Source organism: Abramis brama (genome assembly GCF_963993115.1).
Source record: "Abramis brama genome assembly, chromosome: 7".
Lineage (NCBI taxonomy): Eukaryota > Metazoa > Chordata > Actinopteri > Cypriniformes > Leuciscidae > Abramis > Abramis brama.
The window spans coordinates 37,682,043-37,706,895 of NC_139969.1; the positions used below are offsets into that span (position 1 = coordinate 37,682,043).

The 24,853-nt window shown below is 36.9% G+C and overlaps 1 protein-coding gene across 1 annotated transcript in view; it reads left to right on the top strand.

Annotated features, from left to right (window-relative positions):
- Positions 1-24,334, top strand: part of cacna1eb (calcium channel, voltage-dependent, R type, alpha 1E subunit b) — a gene marked incomplete at its 5' end in the record, with an annotated part of 88,373 nt that extends 64,039 nt beyond the window's left edge. Inside the window, 12 exons of the mRNA XM_084119589.1 lie at positions 1,293-1,384; positions 2,267-2,441; positions 4,166-4,293; positions 10,279-10,375; positions 10,569-10,674; positions 12,062-12,169; positions 14,533-14,633; positions 14,906-14,952; positions 16,615-16,720; positions 16,873-16,963; positions 17,336-17,481; positions 23,005-24,334. Of these exons, the coding sequence (XP_083975715.1) occupies positions 1,293-1,384; positions 2,267-2,441; positions 4,166-4,293; positions 10,279-10,375; positions 10,569-10,674; positions 12,062-12,169; positions 14,533-14,633; positions 14,906-14,952; positions 16,615-16,720; positions 16,873-16,963; positions 17,336-17,481; positions 23,005-23,550 (1,743 nt within the window). The 3' untranslated portion in view covers positions 23,551-24,334. The remainder of the gene's footprint in view (positions 1-1,292; positions 1,385-2,266; positions 2,442-4,165; positions 4,294-10,278; positions 10,376-10,568; positions 10,675-12,061; positions 12,170-14,532; positions 14,634-14,905; positions 14,953-16,614; positions 16,721-16,872; positions 16,964-17,335; positions 17,482-23,004) is intronic.
- Between the last annotated feature and the right edge of the window lie 519 nt (positions 24,335-24,853).

A 24,853-nucleotide genomic window follows, 5' to 3' on the forward strand; every position in this document is an offset into this window, starting at 1 on the left:
TTCCAAACTTTCCATCGCCTTTTCCAACATTTTCTGGGTTGTAGTCCTTAACTCCTGGAGAGCCATTCATTTGATCTTGCAGCCTACATGGCGACTTCAAAATTGTTGCTTCAGAGGTGATTGGAGGGGTCAACCCGATCTTCTGGAGCAGTTTCCTAATCGACTCAATAGTTCTTCCTGTTACTATCTCGCTCAGAGCTTTGTCAGATCTTTTTTTCAGCATTCCTGTTACCCATATCTTTTCAGTCTGCTCTAGCAAATGTTCATCTTCTTCCTTCGACCAGATTTTAACTCTTGCGCTCTGAAATTCATTCATCCTTACTCTTTCCAGAGATGGAGATTCCTTCGAGGGCTGAACTGGAGAATGGATTGATTGCTGTTGCCCTTTCAACAGTGATGATTGGTCGGAGGGATGTTTATTCGGAAGTGGGTCCGTTGGCACCACTTGGGGAGAGGATGTCTAACTCATCATACATTGAATGTGCTGAGGAGGTGTCCATTCTAACAGTTGCAGTCTCTTCTTGATGGAGTCAATTGAGCGGTGAGAGAATTGACTGAAGAATCTTCAAATCCTCCTTTTTTAGCATGTTGTTCCTCCATTCAGCATTTGCAAGTTCAATTAGGTGGTTGGCTTCCTGTGTTGTCCACGCCTTCCTCTTCTTTTGAAGGAGTTTTATCCTTTCCTCGTTCACTTCCTCTGGGTGTTGATGATGCCTGTGCATGCCCAGGCTTCTCAAGGAAGGGAAGGTTCTTCCAGTCATTGCAGGTTGTCATTGTCGAGGAGGTGGTAGTTCAGTCCAGAGTAGTCTTGTCAGCCCTTGCCACGGCTTCACTGCTGCTGCATTCCTGGATACCAGGGGGGCCAGGGTTTCCATTTTCATTAATTGTATCTGTAATCAGCAGTCAATGGGAATACCAGGCTATTATAGTGTGAGTTAAACAAGGTAATGCGATACAGCTGAAAACAATGAGCGCTGATAAGTCCAGGCAGAGAATTATAGGAGATGTAGTTTGTGAGGGAATGACAATATTCTGATGTGGAGTGCCCTCTGGTGGCTCTCAAGGGCACTCCAGCTGGTGACTGTTATACTATTAAAGCAAACACAAACAAGATGATAAATCAAACACAGCTGAAACAAAGAACTCAAAATGACGGTAACCAAGGAGACAAACAAGTGGCGGGAAACTAAGACAAAGAAAAACATGTGACTGAGAAAAACAAACTAAAAGTCCATGAAAATTAAACTAACTGAACAGAACTGTGACACTATAATATCTTCTTCATTCTTTAGGTGTTTGGGAATATTAAATTGACTGATGAAAGCCACATTAATCAACACAACAATTTCAAGACATTCTTTGGTGCCTTGATGCTGCTCTTTAGGTAAGATCACAAAACACTGAGAGAAAATGTATTTAAATATATTTTATTATTTTTGTAGAATTGGTAAAACTTTAGTTTAGGGTCCAGTTCTCACTATTAACTAGTTGCTTATTAGCATGCATATTCTACCATATTCTACATCCCTTAACCCTACCCAATACCTAAACTTAACAACTATCTTACTAACCATTAATAAGCAGTAATTAGGAGTTTATTGAGGCTAAAGTCATAGTTAATTGAGAATTGGACCCTAATCTAATGTGTGACCAATAAAACACTTTTTTATTGGTGAAATTTTTTTATGATGTAGAAATTTCAATTGTAGATTTATTTAGATTGGAGATGTCATATAATGATAAATTAAGCCATTGGGGGCACAATATTATATTGTATTCTTTCTTTAGTGAAATTTAGCATTAAATATACTATGGTGCCCATATGATAAAAGCTTTAAGGTTAACTTTCATTTTAGTTCACCCCAAAATTAAAATTCTGTCATAATTTTCACAAGACTTTTCACTGAAACTTACTAAAAAGTATCATTAAAGGGTTGTGGAAGGGTATCAAAAAATTTGAGTTCCTCTTACAAAGAACCAGATATCACTTTTATGATTCTTTTTTTGTACTTTTACGGTATATTTTGTCCTTTTTAAGACAACCGTGGTCACTATGAACTGTTTTTGAACACAATAAAAAAATGCATGAAGACTCAAAAATTCTCCTTGTATGTTGCGCTGAAAAAAACTTTGGAACATCAGGAGGGTGAGTAAATAAAGGCAGAATTGTTATTTTTGGGTGAACTACTCCTTTAATTGAGAGGTGTTTCAGTCTAATGTTTGGCTGACTCATTCCTGGGTAGATATATTACTTTGCTTCTTGCAGAAGTGCCACTGGAGAGTCTTGGCAAGAGATCATGCTCTCATGTCTAGAAGGGAAGGAGTGTGAACCGGACCCTTCAATAGTACCACCTTTCACTTCTCCAGATCATGAAGGGGGCTGTGGCACTGACTTTGCCTATTTCTATTTTGTCTCCTTCATCTTTTTCAGCTCATTTTTGGTAAGAATTCATCAGCATGTTGTCCAGCAGTGGCCAGTTGCATAAACTGCTTAGACTAGTCTTAAAAGTTAGTCATCTACATTTTTTTTTCAAGACTGGTAATAAACCAGTTACATAAAAAGGTAGATCGGTATCCTTTAAATTGGAAAAGTAAGACTGATTACACATTGGTTAACTGCTACCTGTAGTTGGTCAAACTAAGTTGTTAACTGGCCCCTGCTTTCTAAAATGTAAAGGGGAAAGTGGGGTAAATTGTGCCATTGTCAAGTTCAAAGTACCGTATTTTCCGGACTATAAGTCGCTCCGGAGTAAAAGTCGCATCAGTCAAAAAATGCGTCATGAAGAGGAAAAAAACATATATAAGTCGCACTGGAGTATAAGTCGCATTTATTTAGAAATTTATTTCACAAAATCCAAGACCAAGAACAGACATTTAATCTGGAAAGGCAAGTTATTTAACTACACAGTAGCACACAGAAACAGGCTGAGTAGGTGTCCGGTATGTTAACGCAACACATTAACAGTTATTCAGCTACACAATAGCATAAAGAACATATACCTGGGAGGCTGAATAGGCTAAATTAACATAAGCCAGGGAGTCCAACAAGCAAGTTACCAGTAAACAAGTTCACCAAGCTCCCGCGATCTCATTCCACATCACTGAATCCATTGAATTTTCTTCATATGGTGTCGCTTCTGAATAACTCTGCCAACTAGAGCGCCCTCTCGCGGCTGTAGACGGTAATGTTTTCTCTTGGTTCATCTCAGTCTGAATTAATTTTGATATATAAGTCGCACCTGAATATAAGTCGCAGGACCAGCCAAACTATGAAAAAAAGTGCGACTTATAGTCCGGAAAATACGGTACTCCAAAATAAGGGTAAAACTAATAAACCTAATGATATTTTGGGATGTCTACTGTTATCTGAAATTAGAATAAAGCAATTAGTCATAAAAGCCAACAATATTTGTAGTAAAATATGGCAAGTTTCAAGTATAAGCTAGATCAGTTTTTTAAAAGAGAGGTTATAGTAAGTGCCTTGATTTATGGGTGTGAATTAGTTAAGTGTTTGCGAAAAAAGTGTGTCATGTAGAACATTCAAAATGCTTCATAATTTCCTCATGTGCATCTCTCAGTCACATGAGTTCTTTCTAAATATATGTTTACACAACAAAAACAAAGCACAGGTGGCTAGATTAAGGGGCGACACATCTTACCCACTGAAACATCTTAACATATTCACCCTTATACTTATTTACTTTTATGCCATAAATTTAAATTATAGCCACAAAAATAATAATGGACCCTTTTCACAGACTGTGGTGATGCATTTCCACAGTTTTTTTTTTTTTCTTCTTTTTTTCTTAAATGTAATGTACATCTATAACACTGTACTTTGTGTTATATTACCTTGGCACTACATTTCAGAAAACTAGTGCTGCTGCATGAGTGTTTCTAATTCCGCGGCTGATGGAGTGATGGTAAATTTGACATCTTACTCTCTTCTGACCACCTTAATAAAACTATATTATTATCCTTTTTTTTGAAAGTCATTGAATCTTTTTCTTTGATTTAATCTTTTGCTATTGGATCAAATGCAAACGCAAAAATCATATTTGCTGTTGACCTCAGGGAAAAGGGTCCATAGATATTTTAATAATAAATTACTGAAATTTTTTCACTTGGCCTACATCCAAAATGTTGCCACTTTATTTTTCCTTAGATGCTGAATCTGTTTGTGGCTGTGATTATGGACAACTTTGAGTATTTGACACGAGACTCATCCATTCTTGGACCTCACCACCTGGACGAGTTTGTGCGCATCTGGGGGGAATATGACCGAGCAGCATGGTAAGCACAAAAAGATCACCTGTAACTGTAACTACTGGAATACTAGTTATAATAAAAATTGTAATGATTGTCACTGTTCTTACTGCCATACGCATAGAGGCACATCAATAGCAACCGCTGCTCATTAACATCCACAATCATGTTCCCATTTAATTTCACTTTGGTTTATTCATTCAGATGTGATTCAATTCAGTAGTTCAACTCAAGTTTGTATGTTAGCACATTTAACAGTAGTTGGGAATATGCAAAAATCCTAGGTCTTCACCCTCCAAGTGTAAGTCCTGGGCAAGGAAAACTTACATAAAAAAGGATAGAACTTGCATGAAATGGACATATAGGATGAAACCTCAAGCAGAACCCATGGAGGAGTGGATCTGTCGTTATATTTTGGTAGATGTTCAGCTTCAATGGTTGTTTGCGACTGTAGTGACGGCTTAATTTTTTGGTGCTTGAATCAAATTAAGTTGAATAGTTTGCAAAGAACATTTGGCTACATTTCTCACTGCTTTGGACACAGGCAGATGTTTTCAGTTTTGTGGTGGTGAAATTTGTTGAAATTCTCAGATGGGGCCTTGGATTCCTATGCGCTGCCGGAACACAAACTAAGCTGTATTGCTTTGTGCAATCAGGACTTGCTTGAGCTGTTTATTTAGACTGGCCTCAAGTGAAAATTATTACACATCAGAATGTCGATGCTTAGAAAGTCTAAAATTATTTTAGGCTAATGAAAGAAGATCTTGCAGTTATAGTTGCATTCTCCAAGACTGGAATTTAGATGGAATTACTCAAATTTAGCAAAGCCAGTGGATGACTTTGAGCAAATAGGTGTCCCCTGTAAGTAAAGCTGAAGGCCACATCCTTCTGTTTACAGGCTTTCAAGGGAAGGATGATGTCATGTCAGATGAAAAGGCGCATTAAGGAAGACAGGGCCTCGATTGTTCAAAGAAAGGTGGGTTTGTACGTGCCTACCCTAACATCCTTATTTGTGGTGTTAGCATGTATAAAACAACGTGTATTAATGTTAGGGCTGCAACTAAGGATTTTTATTTTCTGATAATCAATTGTCCTGTTGACTACTTGTTTGTTTGATTAATTGGACAAAAGAAATTGGATATTTATATATATATATATATATTTACTTTAAATACATTTGGCATCCTGCCTTATGTTTTCTTCCAACTGCAAAATGAGGGCTATTAAAACTATGGATGTAGGCTATGCTATACAGTACATTATGTGGCAAAAGGGAAGATAAGATAACATCTCTGGTAAGAACCAGAATGTTATGCAGGAATGTGCCACTGAACTCTGTTTGACTAGATTGCAGATAGAAATCTAAACTAGCCAGTGCCTCAATCTAAACTGACCTAGTGTGCTGCGTATCTGTCTGATGGAATTTGTTTTCAGAACTTAAGCTCTGTTTACACCAAGGACGAAATCTATAGCGATAAAGATATAATTTCGTTCTAAAAAGAAAAGAAAAGCAGAGTCCACACCACAACTGTAATAATAGTGACACAGATAAACAATATAATTGGAATCACTTTCAGAACCTTTTTTTTCCCAGCTGATGAACAATACAAACATTGGCAGCCAATCAGAATCCATCCTGCATTAAAAGTGGTTTGGACACCAATACAGTGCCTTGCAAAAGTATTTGTACCCCTTAATTTGTTTCACATGAATCTACACTCCATACACCATAATGGCAAAGCAAAAAACAGATTTGTGATAACTTTGCAAATTTATATAAAAAAATAAGAAACTGAAATAATTACATTGCATAAGTATTCATACCCTTATCTGGGACACTTGCAATGTAGCTCAGGAGCATTCTAATTTCGCTGGATCATCTTTGAAATGTTTCTGCACTTTGACTTGAGTTACCCTGTGGCAAATTCAATTGATTGGACATGATTTTGAAAGGCACACACCTGTCAATAACAGCTAATGGCGCTTTTCCACTGCATGGTATGGTTCGGTACAGCTCTCTTTTGGGGGGTTTTCTACAGTACCTAGTACCTGGTACTTTTTTTAGTACCACTTCAGTTGAGGTTCCAAGCGAGCCATACCAATACTAAAATGTGACGTGTGAATACTGCAGATCACTGATTGGTCAGAGAGAATCATCACTACCAGCATCATTGGATTTGCGTCATTTGGATTTGACGCAACTATAACGATCAGTCTATAATCCCACCCACTTTGAAGCGGAGCTAATATGCAGCGGAAAAGCAAACCGAGTCAAAGTAAAGCGAGCCGAGCCATACCATGCAGTGGAAAAGCGCCATAAAATGCATGTAAGAGCAAAAACCAAGCCATCAGGTCAAAGGAACAGCTTGCAGAGCTCAAGCACAGGATTGTGTCAATTCACAAATCTGGAGACGACTACAAAAGAAATTCTGCTGCATTGACGGTTCACAGAAGTAGGTAGCCTCCATAATCCTTAATGGAAGAAGTTCTGAACAAACAGGACTCTTCCTAGAACTGGCCAAACTGAGCAATCAATGGAGAAGAGTCTTGAGACCCGTAAGAGTGGTGACGAAGTAGGTCACTCTGGTTGAACTCCATGATCATATATGGAGACGGGAGAAAGAAGGACAAACATCACTGCAACACTTGGAATTTGCAAAAAACAACTAAAGGACTGTGAGAACCAAGACTCTCTGGTCTGATGAACCTCAGTTACAAGTGTCATGTCTGGAGGAAACCAGGCACTGCTCATCACCTGCACAATCCCATCCCAATGGTTAAGTGTGGTGGCAGCATCATGCTGTGGGGGTGTTTTTTAGCGGCTGGGACTGGATGACTCGTCAGGGTAGACGGAAAGCTCAACAGAGCAAGATATAGAGATAACCTTAATGAAAACCTGGTCCAGAGCATTCAGAAACTCGGACTGGGCAGAAGGTCCACCTTCCAAAAGGACTATGACCCTAAGCACACAGCTAAGACAATGCAAGAGTGGCTTATGGACAACTCTGTGAATGTCATTGAGTGGCCCAGCCAGAGCCTGGACTTGAACCCAATCAAACATCTTTGGAGAAACCTTAAAAGGGCTGTCCACCAACAGTCCCCATCCAACCTGACAGAGCTTCAGATAATCTGCCGAGAATAATAGCAAAAAATCCCCAAACGCAGAATGCAATGCAAAGCTTGTCGGATCATAACCAAAAAAGACTTGAGGCTGTAAAGGTGCTTCAACTAAGTACTGAGTTAAGGGATGAATATGTATGACAATGTAATTATTTCATTTTCTTTTAAAATAAATGTTGTGGTGTTATTTCCATCAAGAGGTCCATCAGTGTTTGGTCAAGATCTTGTATTGACAATGCAAGAGTCCAGCACTCTGTAAAGTCTCCTCCAGCACATCCGAATTGTTTTCTACAGAGCTGTTTTATAACTGAATTGAATTAATTTCAGCTTCACACAGTTATTGAACAAAACTGAATCAACACTGAACTGACCTCAGCTGAACAATGACACTATTTTCTTTTTAAGGCTGCTTTACAGCAGAATTGAACTTTTTTGGCATCATTTAATCTTTATTTTCCTATTTATTCCTGCAAAGCTGCTTTGAAACAATATCTTTTGTATAAAGCACTATATAAATAAAGGTGACTTGACTTGACACCCTTATTACCCTTTGTCCAGCAATAAATATTTTAATAAATTAATTATTTAGCCTCCTTTCTAAGTTACTTTCCATCTGGCTGACTCTTAACAATCACTTGACCTTGAAAATCATCTTTTACATATAAAAATATATATGATTTTTTGAGGACACTTTGGCAATTTTTCAAACTTTTTTTCATAGAGACGTGTTTTCAATGCAAAGCACATCAAGTATGTTTCTATCCACCTATTTTTACGAGCATTTTGTAATATTGCACATAAATTCAAAGAATGCACATAAAATAACCCGTATGTACTAAATTAAGGCAGATACATTTTTTTGCACTTAAACTACAATGGAAAAACATTTACCAAATAAATCCCTCGTTTCCCTGCCTTAACAGAGAATGTTATGGGATAACTGGGAATAACCAATTTTGCGCATAAGTTAAATTCGCAACTTTAGATGGAAACATAGATACTGACAAAGGTTCAGTATGCACATCAATAAGACTTGGCAAATGAATAATAAAAACATTGTTGACTGTTTTCATTATTGAGTAGTCGTTGCAGCCCTAATTAATTTGAAGTTGTCAACTTGAAAAAAAAAAAAGAATTGATTAATCAAGTCTTGAAGACACCTACAAAGTAGTTAACTCTAAGTTTGTGTTTACAGTCAGAGACTTGAACTTTGTTGCTGCTTGCTTACTAGCTAGTCATTGATAGGTAAAGACCGTTAGCCAGCCTTTTGTTGTTGTCTTATTCTGATGGTTTCAGTTTAATGTGAATTTCTCTACACTTTATGCCAAGGGCAATTGAAGGTAATAAATGTAATAACATTCCATGTAAAAAAAATTGGCATAGCTGAGTTTACTGATTTTGAACAAGTTTACTTACTGAGTTTAAGTTCACTTTCTTATAATAGTACAGTAGGAAGAAGGAATTCACTCACTATTTTACAGTACTGTAAAACTGTAGTTACTGTAGTTTTTAACTCAATTTTTTTTCCATTTGTCATTTCAGCTTATTTTTGTATTCATTACTTGTATTTTTACTTATTTGTATTTTATTTTATTTTAGTATTCTTATAAGCTGCCAAAATGTTTATTGATTATTGTATTTGTTTAATGATGCTGAAGGCAATAAACATAGGTATTAAGAATTAATCGTATTAATGGTAATAGAAGAGTATATGGTAGCGATGTGCCCAAAGCCAAATTCTTTGTTCGTAAAGGAAATTACGCATTCTATGGAGCTCATAAAAGTACATGGTGATGAAAAAAAAAATATAAGATGGGAGGAAAAAATATATTTTAATGATTTTGCAATTCGCAATGATCACAATTATATAGGCACATCCCTAGTATAGGGAAATGTTTGTTCCTCTTGATATTCTGCAAAGATACAGGTGTACAAATAATAAAAAAGAGAAAGTGCTCTGAATAAGCATTAATGTTAAGAGTGTCTTTGGTTTCTATGGACATTTGTGGGATTTTTTTTTTTTTTTTTTTTTTTTTTGTAGAAGGCTATAAAACAGTGATAGGGTAGAAAAGTTATTTATTAATTTTAAACCTTGATATTTTGCTGCAGCTTTTGTTGTGCATTTTTAGATATATGAGGTGTTTTAATGAAAAAAAAAAAATGTGTATACAAATATGAATGTTCTATTGCTGTAAACATACCCCTCATATTTCACTATCATAATGATCGCATTAGTGTCCATGAACTCATTTAACTTCATATGTAGCATTGGCTGAATTTAACTCATTCCTGAAGTTTTACAGTATAAGAGGAAAAATGTATGATCTGGTAATAGTAATGCTGAGCTCTTTGGCCTGAAAACAAAGTGCTGTGTTTCGCACCAAATGAATAGAGTCCAAAACACAGCTATCACCATCCACACAGTCATATATGGTGGTGGCAGCATTGGTTTCTTTTCAGCAAGAGGAACTGAAGAGCTTTTTGACATAAAATGTATTGGTTAAAATTGTTGGTGCATTAGAGATTAGAACGGATCTCTCCAGGAGCAGGGTTGGCAACACACAGCAGTGGTGTTTTGTTCCTGAATTAATCAGTGTTTTTGAGTGAATCAGTTGAATGTATGATTCAGTGATTTACTGGCAAAGACAGTTCATTTCATTCTGGAGAAATGAATGACAAACCTGTTTTTAATCATGAAATTTGTTTAATGAATATTGCTGTGTTTACATTTAGAATTTTAGAGGAAACAATGTACAATATTTCTTCATTCTGTAAATTAAATGTAAAACAGTTTTGTCAGATTTTAATTTTTTTTTTTTTTTTTTTCATTTGCTTCCAACATTAATTTTCTGTGATTCTCACATGAATTAACTCTGCTTTATTACCCTCCAGTGGCCGTATTCACTACACTGCCATGTATGAGATGCTAACCCACATGTCTCCACCTCTTGGATTGGGAAAGAAGTGTCCTGCCAAAGTTGCCTACAAGGTAGAAAAGTTTTATCTTGACTAATGCATTGCATTGTTTAATAGTTGTAGTTGCTGAGTACTACTGAAATACAGAGAAAAACAAATTATATTTAAGGATGCATACTTGATGAAATGTAAGTACCAATAATTCTTAAATATCTGAGCATTTTAAATATTTAACATTTGCAACCATGCTGTGTTGCTATTGGCAGAGACTGGTGCTGATGAATATGCCAGTTGATGAGGACATGACGGTTCACTTCACATCCACACTGATGTCTCTGATCCGCACTGCACTGGAGATAAAAATTGCTAGAGGTCAGAACTGTGAAATTATGCTTAAAAAGTATAGTATTCCCAAAAATAAGAATTTTGTCATCCTTTACTCACACTCATACTATTCCACACCTGTATGGGTACGTCTCATCCCGTTCCCTAGGTGTGCACAAATACGGGCACTGGTAAGGACCCTGTCTCACTATACATTGGTACACTGATGACTATTTCCGGCAACATGATGGCATCATTGTTGTAATAGTTTTAATCAATTTTTTGAATTGGAATTGTTTAAAAATAGATCTATAATTCAATATTAAATGTACAAATAAATTTAAAGGGATACTCCACTTTTTTTGGAAATAGGCTCATTTTACAACTCCCCCTGAGTTAAACAGTTGAGTTTTACCGTTTTCGGATCCATTCAGCCGATCTCCGGGTCTGGCAGTACCACTTGAAACTCAAGAAACTTTGCTGCCGTACCATGAGTCCAGCAGGCGTAATGATATGACGCAGCGCCTGAAAATAGGTCTAATAGGTTATAAAAACTTAGTCCCGGTCACGTTGGAAGTTACTGAGCTGGGGACTATTTTCAGGCGTTGCGTCATATCATTACGCCTGCTGGACTCATGGTACGGCAGCAAAGTTTCTTGATTATTACGCAGGAATGAGAGTATAGTTCCTAGCCATATCAGCCTAGAAAATCGCAACTTTACATTTTCCGTCGGTCTTAGTACACGATGTAACTACAGAAGAGTCAAGTTTTAAATAGGAAAAATATCGAAACTCTCTGGTCATTTTTTTTGAGAGAGATGCTAATGGTCCTGTCCGATTCAATGATCTATGCTAAGCTATGCTAAAAGTGGTACAGCCAGACCCGGAGTTCGGCTGAATGGATTCGAAAACGGTAAAACTCAACTGTTTAACTCTGGGGGAGTTGTAAAATGAGCCTATTTCCAAAAAAAGTGGAGTATCCCTTTAAGATTTAAGGTCGGTAAACTAATTAATACAAAGAAAAAAAAATGTAGATCAAAAATCATTTTGGAATCGGATTGTGATCCGGATTTGGATTGGATCTGCCTAAAGATTCCCACCCTAGTGCTAACATTACAATGCACACTGGAAGGATTTTGCAATTGAGACTCAGGGCGCTGAATGAGACGCATCTGTCAAACACAAGAATATTTGAATATTTGAAGAATATCCTGGCCACTCTTTTACATAAAATGAAAGTGAAATTGCTCCAAAATGACAAAATAGCATTTTGAATCAGAAGAGGAATAGGGGAGAAATCCCAGCACTACATAAGTGACTGAAAGATTTAACTTACCTGTATTTTTAATGAGGATACAGTCTATGCAGGTTCTCAAAAGTTTTTCAATAATCTATTATATTAATCTCTTATTTGAAACCATATGTTTCCTATTAGGGGGCGAGGACCGGCTACAGTTGGACATGGAATTGCAGAAGGAGATCAGTTTCACCTGGCCACACCTGTCCCAAAAGACTCTGGACCTGCTGGTACCCATCAACAAAGGTGAGACTCAGATGCAATGTGAAATAGTAATAGAAGTTGTACTCCGGGTGCGCGCACACACACACACACACACATATATATATATATAAATATAAATATATATATATATATATATATATATATATATATATATATATATATATATATATATATATACACACACACACAAACATCTATTATTGAAATTAACACAACTATCATACACAATTGATTGACCAATGAACTGCACTCCAATTTCAATGTTGTTGTTAAGTTGTGGATATTTTCAACAAACAGTTTGCTTCGAACATTCAGTTTAACTGCATTAAAGCATTATTATATTTCGTTCAAATAGAAGTCGGACAAACATTGAAAGTATACAAATCAAAATACATGATAAAGTAATTGAAAGAGTAGAGAACATCAAATTCTTAGGAATTTATTTGGATGAGTCCTTAAACTTTAAACAACATATAGAGTTTTTAACAAAGGAATTGTCAAAATATGTTGGTTTGTTCTATAAATTAAGATATGATCTTCCTTTTGATGCTCTTCTAACATTGTACCGGTCACTTTTTGAATCACATCTAAATTATTGTAATATTATATGGTGTAACACATATCCAAGACATCTTGAAAAACTGCTGACTCTACAGAAGAAAGTTATACGTGTTATATCATGGGCAAATTATGATGCTCCCTCTGGTCCGCTTTTTTATAGGTATAAGCTTTTGAAGCTCGCTGAGTGCAATAGTTTTCAAAATGCTTGTATTATGTATAATGTAGTTCATAAATTGCATCCAACACTTTGCCATCTCATTCCAGTAACCTCGTGTATGCATGACCATAACACTAGAAGGAGAACTCTATTACGAGGGAAAAAGCGTAAGATGAAGTGTACTAGTTTTAGTATAGCATGTAAGGGTCCTGGGATCTGGAATGAGATTGACAATTCTATAAAGGAACTACCTTCTTTTGATATATTTAAAAAGCATTTTAAACACAAATTGTTACAACATTATGCTTGTTAGACACCATAAGGCTGAAGGTTTCATATTTTATTGACTTATCTGATTTTCTTTTTTGTGATGTTTGAATACCCCTATTATTGGTTTTGTTTGAGGGATGGATGAGATGTGTGATGTATGCTGACTGGTGGGAGGATATTTTGTGGTGAAATGGTGGTGTTGTTGGTGTGGATGGGTATTGGGTGGGTGGATTATTATTTGTTGTTATTAGTGCTGATTATGTGTCTTGAAGGGCCCTATTTATAAGCCGGTATGGCTTCTGGGTAGTCCTTTTTACAGGAACTTGTTGTTCTGTGAATAAACAACAAAGAGGGCAAATTATATCGTTCAACTGAACTGTGTATATGCATTTTAAACGCATTATGTTCTTCATTTATGCAATAATTGCACGTCCCTGAATGCGCACGGTTTTATATTGTATTTTATTCCACTGCTCAGGTAATGTTTATGGTATGAACCATTTTAGGGGTGGCCAAAATTACAATTTAAAAATCAGTCAGAATTTGAAATGTACCTTCATAGAGAACCCAGGTGCATAATACAAATGGGGTCTCTTGAACAGAAACTGCAGACCATCAATACCCTTCACAGAAACTAGCATCAGTAGCTGCACAGGCTATATATGCGAGGCTATAGTAAACCTAACATAAACCTAGAGCATAGATGGAGTCAGACATGCATCCAAACGTTCCTAAAGAAATCACAAAAACAACGTGGACCAAGTGACAGACAGTATAAACACAGAGTGTAATTGAGGATCTGACGTGTTCAGAGTTGTGTACTTGCTCTTTAGTTGGTATTCTCCAGATTGGGTCTTAACCATCTTGGACTACCTTCTAACTTTTGTTTGAAAGGTCTTTTTGCACTCCGCTATGTTTGTCTCCAGTAATGGATTCCTTCGTAAAAAAAAAAAAAAAAAAATCATTGAAAAGAAAACGCAGCTGTGCTATATGACAGAGAACTGCATACAAGGTTATTGCTCTGCCCCCACTAAACATGATAAATAAATCAGAGTCTTCCAGAGTCTTGAGACTTCCTTTATTTGCCAGCTGCCATGATTTATGTGCCTTCTGATGAGCCAGCATTCTGTTTAGTTTTTAAAATGGCTGAATAATTAATGTCTGTCTGCATTTGTGCCCAGAATTACCTTGTTCAAAACCTGTTACCAAACTAGGAGCAGATATACTTCCATATACAAGAATTACATGACATCTTTCCATTTTAAAAGTGTCATGAGCATGAAACTGGCGTATCTGCTCAAAGGTTGGTTTGGTTGATGTAAATTAATCTGTTGTACTTTCATAATGACAATCTAGAGGTGTGTGTGTGTGTGTGTGTGTGTGTGTCTATCTTCAGACACAGACATGACCGTTGGAAAGATCTATGCTTCTATGATGATCATGGATTACTTTAAGCAGAGCAAAGCTAAGAAGCTGAGGCTACAGATAGAGGCCCAGGTATGCTGACATGACTTCATTATTATTTTTTGCAGGGTTCACATTTAGACAAATTTGTATTAATCATCATCATATCATGCTTTCTTCTTTTGGTAAGTTTTTAATAAGGTGATGACAAAGGTCAAGAGGATACATTTTAGTGATTGTTTTGTTAGAATACATTATTTTTCTCTAAACATATTTTGATGTTATATGTTTTGTATATTTTGTGTGTACGTAAAGGCTTTGCATTTTTTCATAATTTCACAATAATATGTTTTGCTTTTCTACAGAGAAGTTCTACCCTGCCCCTGATATCTCACAGCGCAGGATCAGCCCTGTAAGTTTTGTTGGCTTCAAAGAAGTGTCATGTTTAAAATAACGTACAATTGAACCATACCAGTGTATACCAGTGGCAGGGCCAGACATTTAAAAGTGAGTGGACCATTTTACAATGAATGGGATAAAAATTATTTGACAAAAATGACTGGTTAAATGTGATTTATTGTCAGCCAACTGTTTCATGAAAACAACAAAATCCATTTATAAATAAAATAACCAATGAACAAAATAAGAATAATCTAAACAAAAACTAATAATAATAGGCGGAGCACGTGTGAGGCCTTCCCCTGGCCACAGAAGAGTCAGGATGGAAGAGTCAGCGAGAAGTAAAGTGGACATTACGCGTTCCTGTGAAGCGAAGAGGTCCACCTCTGCTTTGTAAAATCTTTCCCAGATCTGACTGACTACATCGGGATGTTGCCTCTAATCCCTGAGTGTCACCTCCCATTTGGACAGTAAATCTGCTCCCACATTTGTGCTTCCAGGAATGTGAATCGTCCTGAGGGACAGGAACGTGTCCTGAGCCCAAAGCAGAACCTGCTGTGCTAGTTTGTTCAAATGGCGTGAACGCAGTCTGGCTTGGAGATTTTATTTAGCCGACTACTGTAGTGTGGTCCACCCGCACTAGGACATGGTAGCCCCTTAACTGGTGAAAGAAGTACTTCAGGGTCAGAAATACAGCCATCAATTCGAGATGACAGCTTCTCCAGACCCCTTGGTCAGGACGGCCATCTAAGACCACACCCCAGCCTGTCAGGGAAGCGTCTGTCGTTAGCATCCTGCGAGTGTTGATGGACTTGATCTACTCCATCCATGTTTTGATCATCGTTCTGAATCCGATCTGGATGTAATCTTTGATAAAAACGAGATTTTCTCAGCTTTTTGCTCAAAATGTTTTTTTATGAAACTTACCCACATTCAAGTGTTGATAAAAAAGGAATGCATGAAGCTAGAATAAAATGTTTGTTTGTTTAAAAGAAGAGGGTATGTTCTTTCTTCTGATATATTACATATTCAGATATTCATACAACAAAATATGGGCATGAAACTTTTGTGAAAATGATCAAAAATGATGTTGTGGAAAGAGTTAAATTAATGTTTTATGCCTTCATTTGATTGCCAGAAAAATGAAAATAGATAACACAAAATTTCTGAATAAAAAAAATAATTGAATAGAAATGGAAAAAAAATGTGTAACTTAATAAATTGTTGTTTTTATTAATTTAATTAATTAGACATGCTTTTTTATTACTAAAATTTAATTTAACCATTAAACAAAACAAATAAATTTGGTACAAATAAAATAGAATTTGAGAAAAAACTAAAACATATTTCATAGGGCCCTAAATATGTAATGTTTGATGTAATTGTTGTTAAATTGTAAAAGTTTCATGATTTCAATTAATTAAACATGCTTTTTGATTAATACAATTTAATATAACCATTATAATGGAGTCCAAAAAAATTTAACCAGGAACAAAAGGTAAAAAAATAAAACGTCATTTGGGAAAAAATAAAATGGATTTCAATAGAGCCCTACAATAGCATGCTATAAACTATACTGTTATGTGCACTGCATGTTGACTTGATTATGGGTCCTTGAGGTTTCAAGCCATTAACTATATTGTGTATGTATTAAAGATGTGGTTCTGTGTTGTAGGACCAGTGGAGGGTTTGTGGCTTTAAGCCCAATTTCACCACAGGAGCTGTTATTGCACCCCATGACCCAGCGCACAGACAGCAGTGAAGACTACGATGCCTCTCAGGTACACAAAAAAAGGTCTTGTTCGTTGAAATAGTTGACAGGGATACATTCTGTGTCATATAGTATTACAACTTGTACAAATTAAAATACTGAACAATGAGTGAATGATTTATAAACTGACGAGCTATTGACTAATGTGATGCTGATTCACAGGTTGATGAATCAGGGTTGAATGGCGTGTGGGGGGAAGATCGCCCACCTGAACATGCATTCAGAACCAGACACAAGAGCTACAAAGCTGCAGGTTGGTTACTGCATTTCCCGTGTAGAGTGAGAAGACGCCGCATAACTCTAGAATACACCAGCCAACGCTTGACCAATGAGTCACCATGCAAGAGACAAGAGCTTTATGCATGCTTGTACGTCAAGCACTGTAGGTGACGAGGAGGAAGTTCTGAGAGTGCATTCGAAAATATTATACCTCATGATATGAGCCATTTAACTTTTCTCTCGCACATACTGTATAATAGCACATTAATGAGAAAACATTCAGTGTCAGATATCAAATCCGATGTGAATAACCAGAATTAAAAAAACCTTGCTTTAAGTCTTATTGAGTGCTGTAGTTTACCTGTGTGGACTATGTGATGTATAACATCTATTTTGCAATTTACAGTGTCCCACTCAGACCAGACACAGTACATGGAAAAGGTGCGGGGACGACCAAAAGAACAACGGTTCTTACTGTCCCCAGATAACTCCAACTCAAAATCCCGTTCCCGCTCTCCCAGTGAGGAGCGCATACATGGGGTCACCAGACAGGTAAACAAACAGCTCAAAACGCATATTTGTAAAGGTTCTTTCGCGTGACTCGCATCACAGTTTCATCTTATCTTTGATGTTTACTTGAAGGACCTTTACGACGATGTAAAGCCAGAAACATGGAAACAAGAATACAAGGAAAACCTGTGATTTCTGAGAATGTTGTAATCAACACTATGCTACAAATGCTGTCCCCTGCTGGCCAGATGAAATTAAGATAAAGCTGGTAGATGTGTTTAACTCTGATAGAAACCAGTTACCACATTTCAGAGTCAAGATCACATCTTCCAAGACACACATCCAGACCAAAACTAGTAGTTTTTTTAGTAACTGAAATGGAGGAAAAACTGCAAAAGTAAATTTCAGATAGACTGATATACAAGAATGGCTAAACTTATGTGAACATCCCCTTCTGAACAATGGTTTGGTTATTCCAATAATTTCTGTGAGGACTTAATTCAAACTACAGCATACAATACAATTCTACAAAATCGTGTGCAACATCGTTTCCCCTCCGGCATGACAGTATCAATATGCACAAAGCAAGGTCCATACAGATATGATTTTCTTAAGGAGCTTTCAAACAGGCAGTTTAGTCTGAAACAGAGCACGGTTCCTATGAAAAATTTGATGGATGTAATGCGAAAGCTAGTCTCGGCCTCAGACAACCCTCTAGTGCGTTGGCTGAACGTCTGATGCGTTTGGCACACAAAATGGGAAACACTTCGGGAGTTTCGAAGTTTTCATCCAATTAGTAGAATTCTCCAGGATTTCAAGGAGACGTGCAAGTCTTTATTTGAAGTTTGCAGCTCCATTGTTGCAGTAAACTTGCACAACATTCTTGAATGGGTCATTTATTAGATGTACACCAGTCTGTCATCGTTGGCACATCGACTTTACATTTCCATGCCCTCTAAAAATGCAGCAGAACAAAATGAACTGTTGCTGTGTTAATTGGTTGCTTTACATGTCAGTCAGACATGTAAGGTCCTTGGCCAATGAAAGCTGCCATGTTAATGAAAACGGGTTGATGAACTTCATGAACTGTGAGCAAGACCCCTTTACCCAACCTCACTGATGCTCTTGTCTTGTGACTAAATGGGAGCATCCAGTGCCGACCCTCCCTCTTCGCAAAGAACACAAGTCCTCTGAACCACCAGGGGGCCCCCTTGCTCTCAAAGATGATTTCAGGAGCGCATCATTATATAATGTAAACATGACAGTAATATGCGGATTCAACTTTAGAGGAAAATGTATTTTTTCCGTACTGACACGTGTCTTGACATATAAGCAAACATAAGTTTAAGCAAAATTTCTCCTGCATCTTTCAAAAAAAGAGTGGTATCGTCTGCCAATTGACTAATGTTAATTTCACTGCCAGCAGTAGTGATACCTCTTAGGGCTCTGTTTAATGTGATCTGCAAGAAGTTGTGAACAAAGTAAAAATAAATATGGGAAAATAGGGCATCCCTGTCTGATACCACGACTTGAGTCTGGGTGAGGTGCCATTACGCAGCAGCATTATGAATTTGCATTAGAATAGAAAGTTTTGATGGAATTAATAAAGAAATCACCAAAACCAATTTTTTTTAGGGCCGAATAAATGATGTTCAACAGTGTCGAAGGCCTTATGGAAGTCTAAGAAAAGAATGAAACTCTCGTCTGGGTATGGATGTGGGTAATCAACGAGGTCTAATACCAAGCGAATATTATTTTAAATGTGTCTATTACGCATTAAACCTGACTGTGTGTCATCGATAATAAAATCCAAAGTTTCCTTAATTCTAGAAGCTAATATATAGGGTAACATTTTATAATCGTTATTAAGTAGGTAAATTGGTTGCCAATTGTCTAAAATTAAAGTGTCATTTTTTGGTTTGGGAATTAAGATAATTAGGCCTTGTGTCAGGGTAGGCGGGAGTTTCCCATACTCAATAGACTGTAAGAAAAGATTTAAAAGAAAAGGAGCAAGTTCTTCTGAGAAGGTTTTATAGAATTCAGAGTTTAAACCATCTACAACCATGGGGATTTATTAAACTCGAGCTCTGTAATAGCTTGAAGGACTTAGAAGATATTCATTATTCGACAAATTTGGAGGAGATTTATGAGTAAAAACTGTAATTTTAGAAATTATGGTCTCCTCTTCAAGTTTTTTTAGCTTTAGATAATAAACTGCCAAATTTTGGATATCATTTTACCAGCCCGTTCTCATCCCAAGGCGTCATAGTACTGACGCTGTTGACATTTCGTCTGCATCAAACGCACATGGCACCCTTTATCGTCAATATGAGACGCAGATAGATATGAGCCAGAAGGCGCCTCCTAGCGGTCTAACCCTAAACCTACCCCAGAACTAAACCTACCCATATCCTGTGCGTGTCATATTGACGCTAAAGGGTGCCATGTGCGTTCGATGTAGACGAAATGTCACAAGGGTCAGTATGTGACGTCCAAGGATGAGAATGCATTGATTTTACTTAATTGTTCTCATTACCAGTTTTGTCACGACCAACAGCTGGAGTGCCCATGATAGTCACTAGAGCGTACTCCACCCCAGACTATTGCCACATTCACAGACTCCATTACCCATAATCCATTGCTCAGTTTTTCAAATTTTCCATGATTGTTTGCAGCTGTATCTCATTAGCCTCATTAGCTCACCCTATAACAGCCAGGTTCACTCACTCATTCTGCGCTAAGTCTTTTTTTGTTACTACTGCAATTCTGAGCATTCTGTCTGTTGTTCCTGTGTTCATGGTTTTGATCTCTGCCTGTTCTTGGACTTACCTATTTGCCTGTGTCCCTGTGATTATTTGGACTGCTTACTGTGTATGACCGCCTGTTTATTGGATTATGGGTAATGGAGTCCGTGAATGTGGCAATAGTCTGGGGTGTTGTACCCTCTAGTGCCGGGCTATTCAATTGGCGGCCCGCCAATCATCTCCATGCGGCCCGACGGCACCAACCTCCCTCCTCCTCTTTTCCTGGCGGTGCGGGTAATTTAGTTTGGTACTCGCTCCGATTGACCTGAGAAACGTTTTACGTGCGAATATTTCAGCAGTTATTATATGTGTCCCGAATTTATGTCGACTGAACCAGCGATAGGCTACCAATCATTCGTGAATGAATCATTCTTTTGGTTGATTCTTTCTAAACGCGCTTGCATAACGGTCTAAAACTATTCGGATTCATTCGGACCGCTCCGTCACTGAATCATCTGAAGCGGTTTCTCGTTCAGTACAGTATAACAACAAATAGCGATGTTTTCAGTTGTTTCACTAGTTGTTTCAACACGGCCCAGCACGGAGTTGCGTTTACTCCCGGTCCCGGACACTATATTAAACACCGTTGCGAAAACCAGTGGGAAGCGTTTCAGTTCGACAGAAACCTCTCTGTTACAAACCACAAATCACTCGATGGTTTAACTTGCCTAGTATTAAATCGGATGAAACAGCCTCAACATTCCTAACAAGACTGATGAGGAAAGCAGGAGAAACATTGTGGCATGAACTAAATTAGAACACTTTAAATCCCCTAATCACCCTTACAAACATTTATCATGAATTTACTGTAGTAATTTACCATGGGTTGGGCAGAAATGTGCAATATTTATATTGAATACTATGTAGTAATAAATAAATAGTGTGTATATATATATATATATATATATATATATACTATAATATTATAATATTATATAGTATAATAGTAAATATAGTGATTTATATTGCATTAGATTTATTAGGTGGGTAGAGGAATATATAATTAATGTTTGTTATGAAATTATGTCAGTTTCTTTGTAAAGGTGCGTATAGTTTTTAACTTGTGTTTAGGCATTTTTTTTATACAGTGGGAGTGAGTAGCCTGTGGTTAACAAGTCTCACTGTCAGAATATTTTCATTTAAGCATAACAATTATAAATAAAATAATTATTATTTCTCACCAACAGCTACTAGTTTGTATAATGTATTTATTTTTTCCAAGGAAAATAGTTGTACACAGCTGTAAATTATCAAGTTTTTATTTATTATGGTTTTATATATCTGCATACTGTTATGTTTCAATAAATAAGCTAAACCCCCAAACCAACCCACCGGCCCACCTCAACTTTTCAATTTGATAATCCGGCCCTCGAATGAAGCTAATTGAATAGCCCTGCTCTAGTGGCTATCATGAGCACTCCAGCTGTTGGTCAAGTTTAATGTGTTTTAATATAGGAAATACAAAAAAATACAGAAGTTTTTTTTTTCTGTAAATACATATATTTTGCTGTTTTAATGTGATATATAAATAAAAAGCTTGAAAAATAATTAATCGAAACATTACTGATTAATTTTAGGCACTGACAGGGTCCCCCTCACAAAGTTTTGCTTTAATGGAAACTGAGTAAAAGAACTCATTTGAATTAAGTTGCTAAAATCTGTATTATCTTGAAAATATGTTTAAACCAGGACTGTCAGTTGAATAAACATTTAAATAATGATTATTTGCATAATTTTAAGCATAAGTTTCAAGAAACCGAAATAATAGGCCTTTGAGTAATTATTAGGTTCATCAGTTTGAGTGGATGAGACTCATAATGTCTCACATGTCTGTTTCGCTCACACAAACATCTGATTCTGTCACTTATGAATTATATATATTTATTGAAAATAATAATAGTAATAATCCAATAATAAAACAACTTTCCTCTCACTTATGTAAATGAATGGCAGTATTTCACTCAGTATTTCACTCATGATATTCGATAATGAAACCTCACTAGTGAAAATTCTCATATACGGGCCAGATTATGTTTAGCTTTAAATGTAGTGTTGTGCACAGACTTGTCTGATGGTTAGGTTTAGGGTAAAGAAGGGAGTATAAAGTAAGCAGTAGAAATATATAAAAAACAACTTTTAGTTTCAATTTGCTCAATGCTAAATTCTCTTGTACAAATAACTATTTGATCTCAAATAATCAAGAACATGAATTAAAACTGAAGAGAATTGAAGGGTTTTTTGATCAAATTAAATTGCATGTAGCTATTTCTATGTTTTGGTTTTGTCAGAGACCATAAGCCAATATCCAGATCTTAAGTTGAGAAACTGAGCAATAGCTATGTTTCCATCCATTAAGTTGTGAATTTAACTTCATAAAACTGAATAAAACATGTTACTGTATGTGTTCAAGAGAACAAACTCAGCACTTCCTGGGAAATTGGCAGAAAATATCTGTAAGAAAAATGTGAAAAAAATGAGCACATTTTTTTTTCAATGCCATTCAGCATTTTTTTATGCGATATCCCAATATTTGCATAAAAATAGGTGGATGGAAACATAATTAATGAGACTCAGATCCAGACCAAGACATTTTTGAAACGTCAGCTCAATCAGAAGAACTCTAGAAATCTGCCATCTTAAGTTTGATTGTTTGATTGTGTTGATCTTACAATCTCTTAACTTGTAGTGGTCTGGCTACATCTTCAAATGTGACATAAATTGGATCATAGTCCTAAATACTTGACATCTGATTTCTCCTCAGGGAAACAGCTCAGAAAGCCCCGTTCCCTCCACCTCAGAGTCCAGCACGCCGAGCGGCAAGCGTCGCCTGTCCCAGACCTCCACCTGCTCACGCCCTCACATCTCCTACTCACCCTTAATTTTACACACGCAACCTTCATCACAAGCTGATGATGACGACGATGACCCAACCGTCCAGCAGATGTTAGGGTGCTGTAGCACTGCTTTATGGGATGACGGCGCTGAAGACCAGGAAGGTAGAGGGAGACAACAGGAAAGCCCCCGTTTTGAAGTGGGTTCATCCGCCCGCCGATATCCTTCTGAATCCTTCCTTAACCTACAAGATGATGAGCACAGCCCGGATTCTGCTACCCATATGGAAACTCTCACCTTTGAGGCAGCGGTGGCCACCAGCCTAGGCCGCGCGAACACGGTCAGCGCCTCGATGCGCACGAGGTCACGGGTAGGCTGGCAGGTGCCCAACGGACACTTCCGGAAGAGATTGGCACAGAGCGTATCTCTCGCTGGCGGCGAAGCTCTCAGCGATGTAGATGACGACAAATACTAGATCAGTTAGTAGAACAGAGACACAACGGGACAAATGTAGATTTCGAGGAGAGCACTAAGGTGGATGCTGATCTTCACAATATTCATGCAGTGTTTTATAGATATACAAATTAAATGTGTTCAATGAAATGAGGAACAGAATATATAAAACAACCCCATGTATTTATATTTAAGGCCCAATTCAGGTATTAAGCGCTTTATTGGGGATAGTGAGATGATGATTTAAAGCGCTTAAACGTTTCTTACATTTAATGTATTTTTTTTCTACAAAAAAATCCATTGTTTCTAATTCATCTCTGTGCTACATTATTGAAATTCCTTAATAATGAAAATACTTTGAAGTTTAAATTCAATTTCTAAATTGAATAGGCCAGTGCAATGAAATGCAACATGACTTCCAAAGTTCAGTTCATAATATGAAGTACTCCATTTAACGAAACAATGTCAAAAACAAATGGAAAAAAAATAATAATAATCATGTTTCTTTCAAATATTGTTAAAAAGAAAATGCAAAAATATTTTACAGCTGAGGCTTTAATTATTAAATGTTGAAATTTAGTTTAGCTGAATGTCTCATAAAGGGGTTCTGAGAAAGGGGAAAGGTTAAATCTGATGTCACAGTCAATTCAGGAATTGTTTTTAAAAGACAAAAGATTTCTTTGAAAAATATGTATGAATCTTTCTTTCAGGCTACTTGGAATTTGGATTTTTGTTACTGAATTTGAATGGATAAGCATCCTGATAACTGTATGTTTAAACTAATAAAATATTGTCTTTTTACCCTGTTTTAGTTATCTGCTGTTTTTGATTTTTGTTAGCATTTCTCTTATTTGAGATTTCACCAAAGTAATCTCTTGCTAATATTATTTTCCTCCCAAATCCCTTTTGCAAAATTGTATTACTGGTTGATAGGCAGTGGTTGGCAAAAGCTATTTTTAGTAATCCCACTCACCATTACTCAGATATTTTACCAAATTTTACCAAATTTACCATTACCAAGCTAGCCGATGTCTTATGGGAATACACTTACATCAGTTGTACATTTGTTATTGTGGTGCTTTATGGGAATGAATGAGTGTACTCGATAGCATCCACTGGTTTCAGACACCACAACAGATGGCTGTTCCCTCAAATAGAGGGCGATTTCAGACACAGCCACCATCTTGTGAGCCAATCTGGGCAGTACAGCTGTTGTCATTCACATGGAGAATTTGGGCCAAACCAGTCACAATGCTGGCATTGCTGATAGAGGGAAAAGGGTTTTCAAAAAGGGTTTGTTGCATTTGGTTATTTCCTGGCTGATG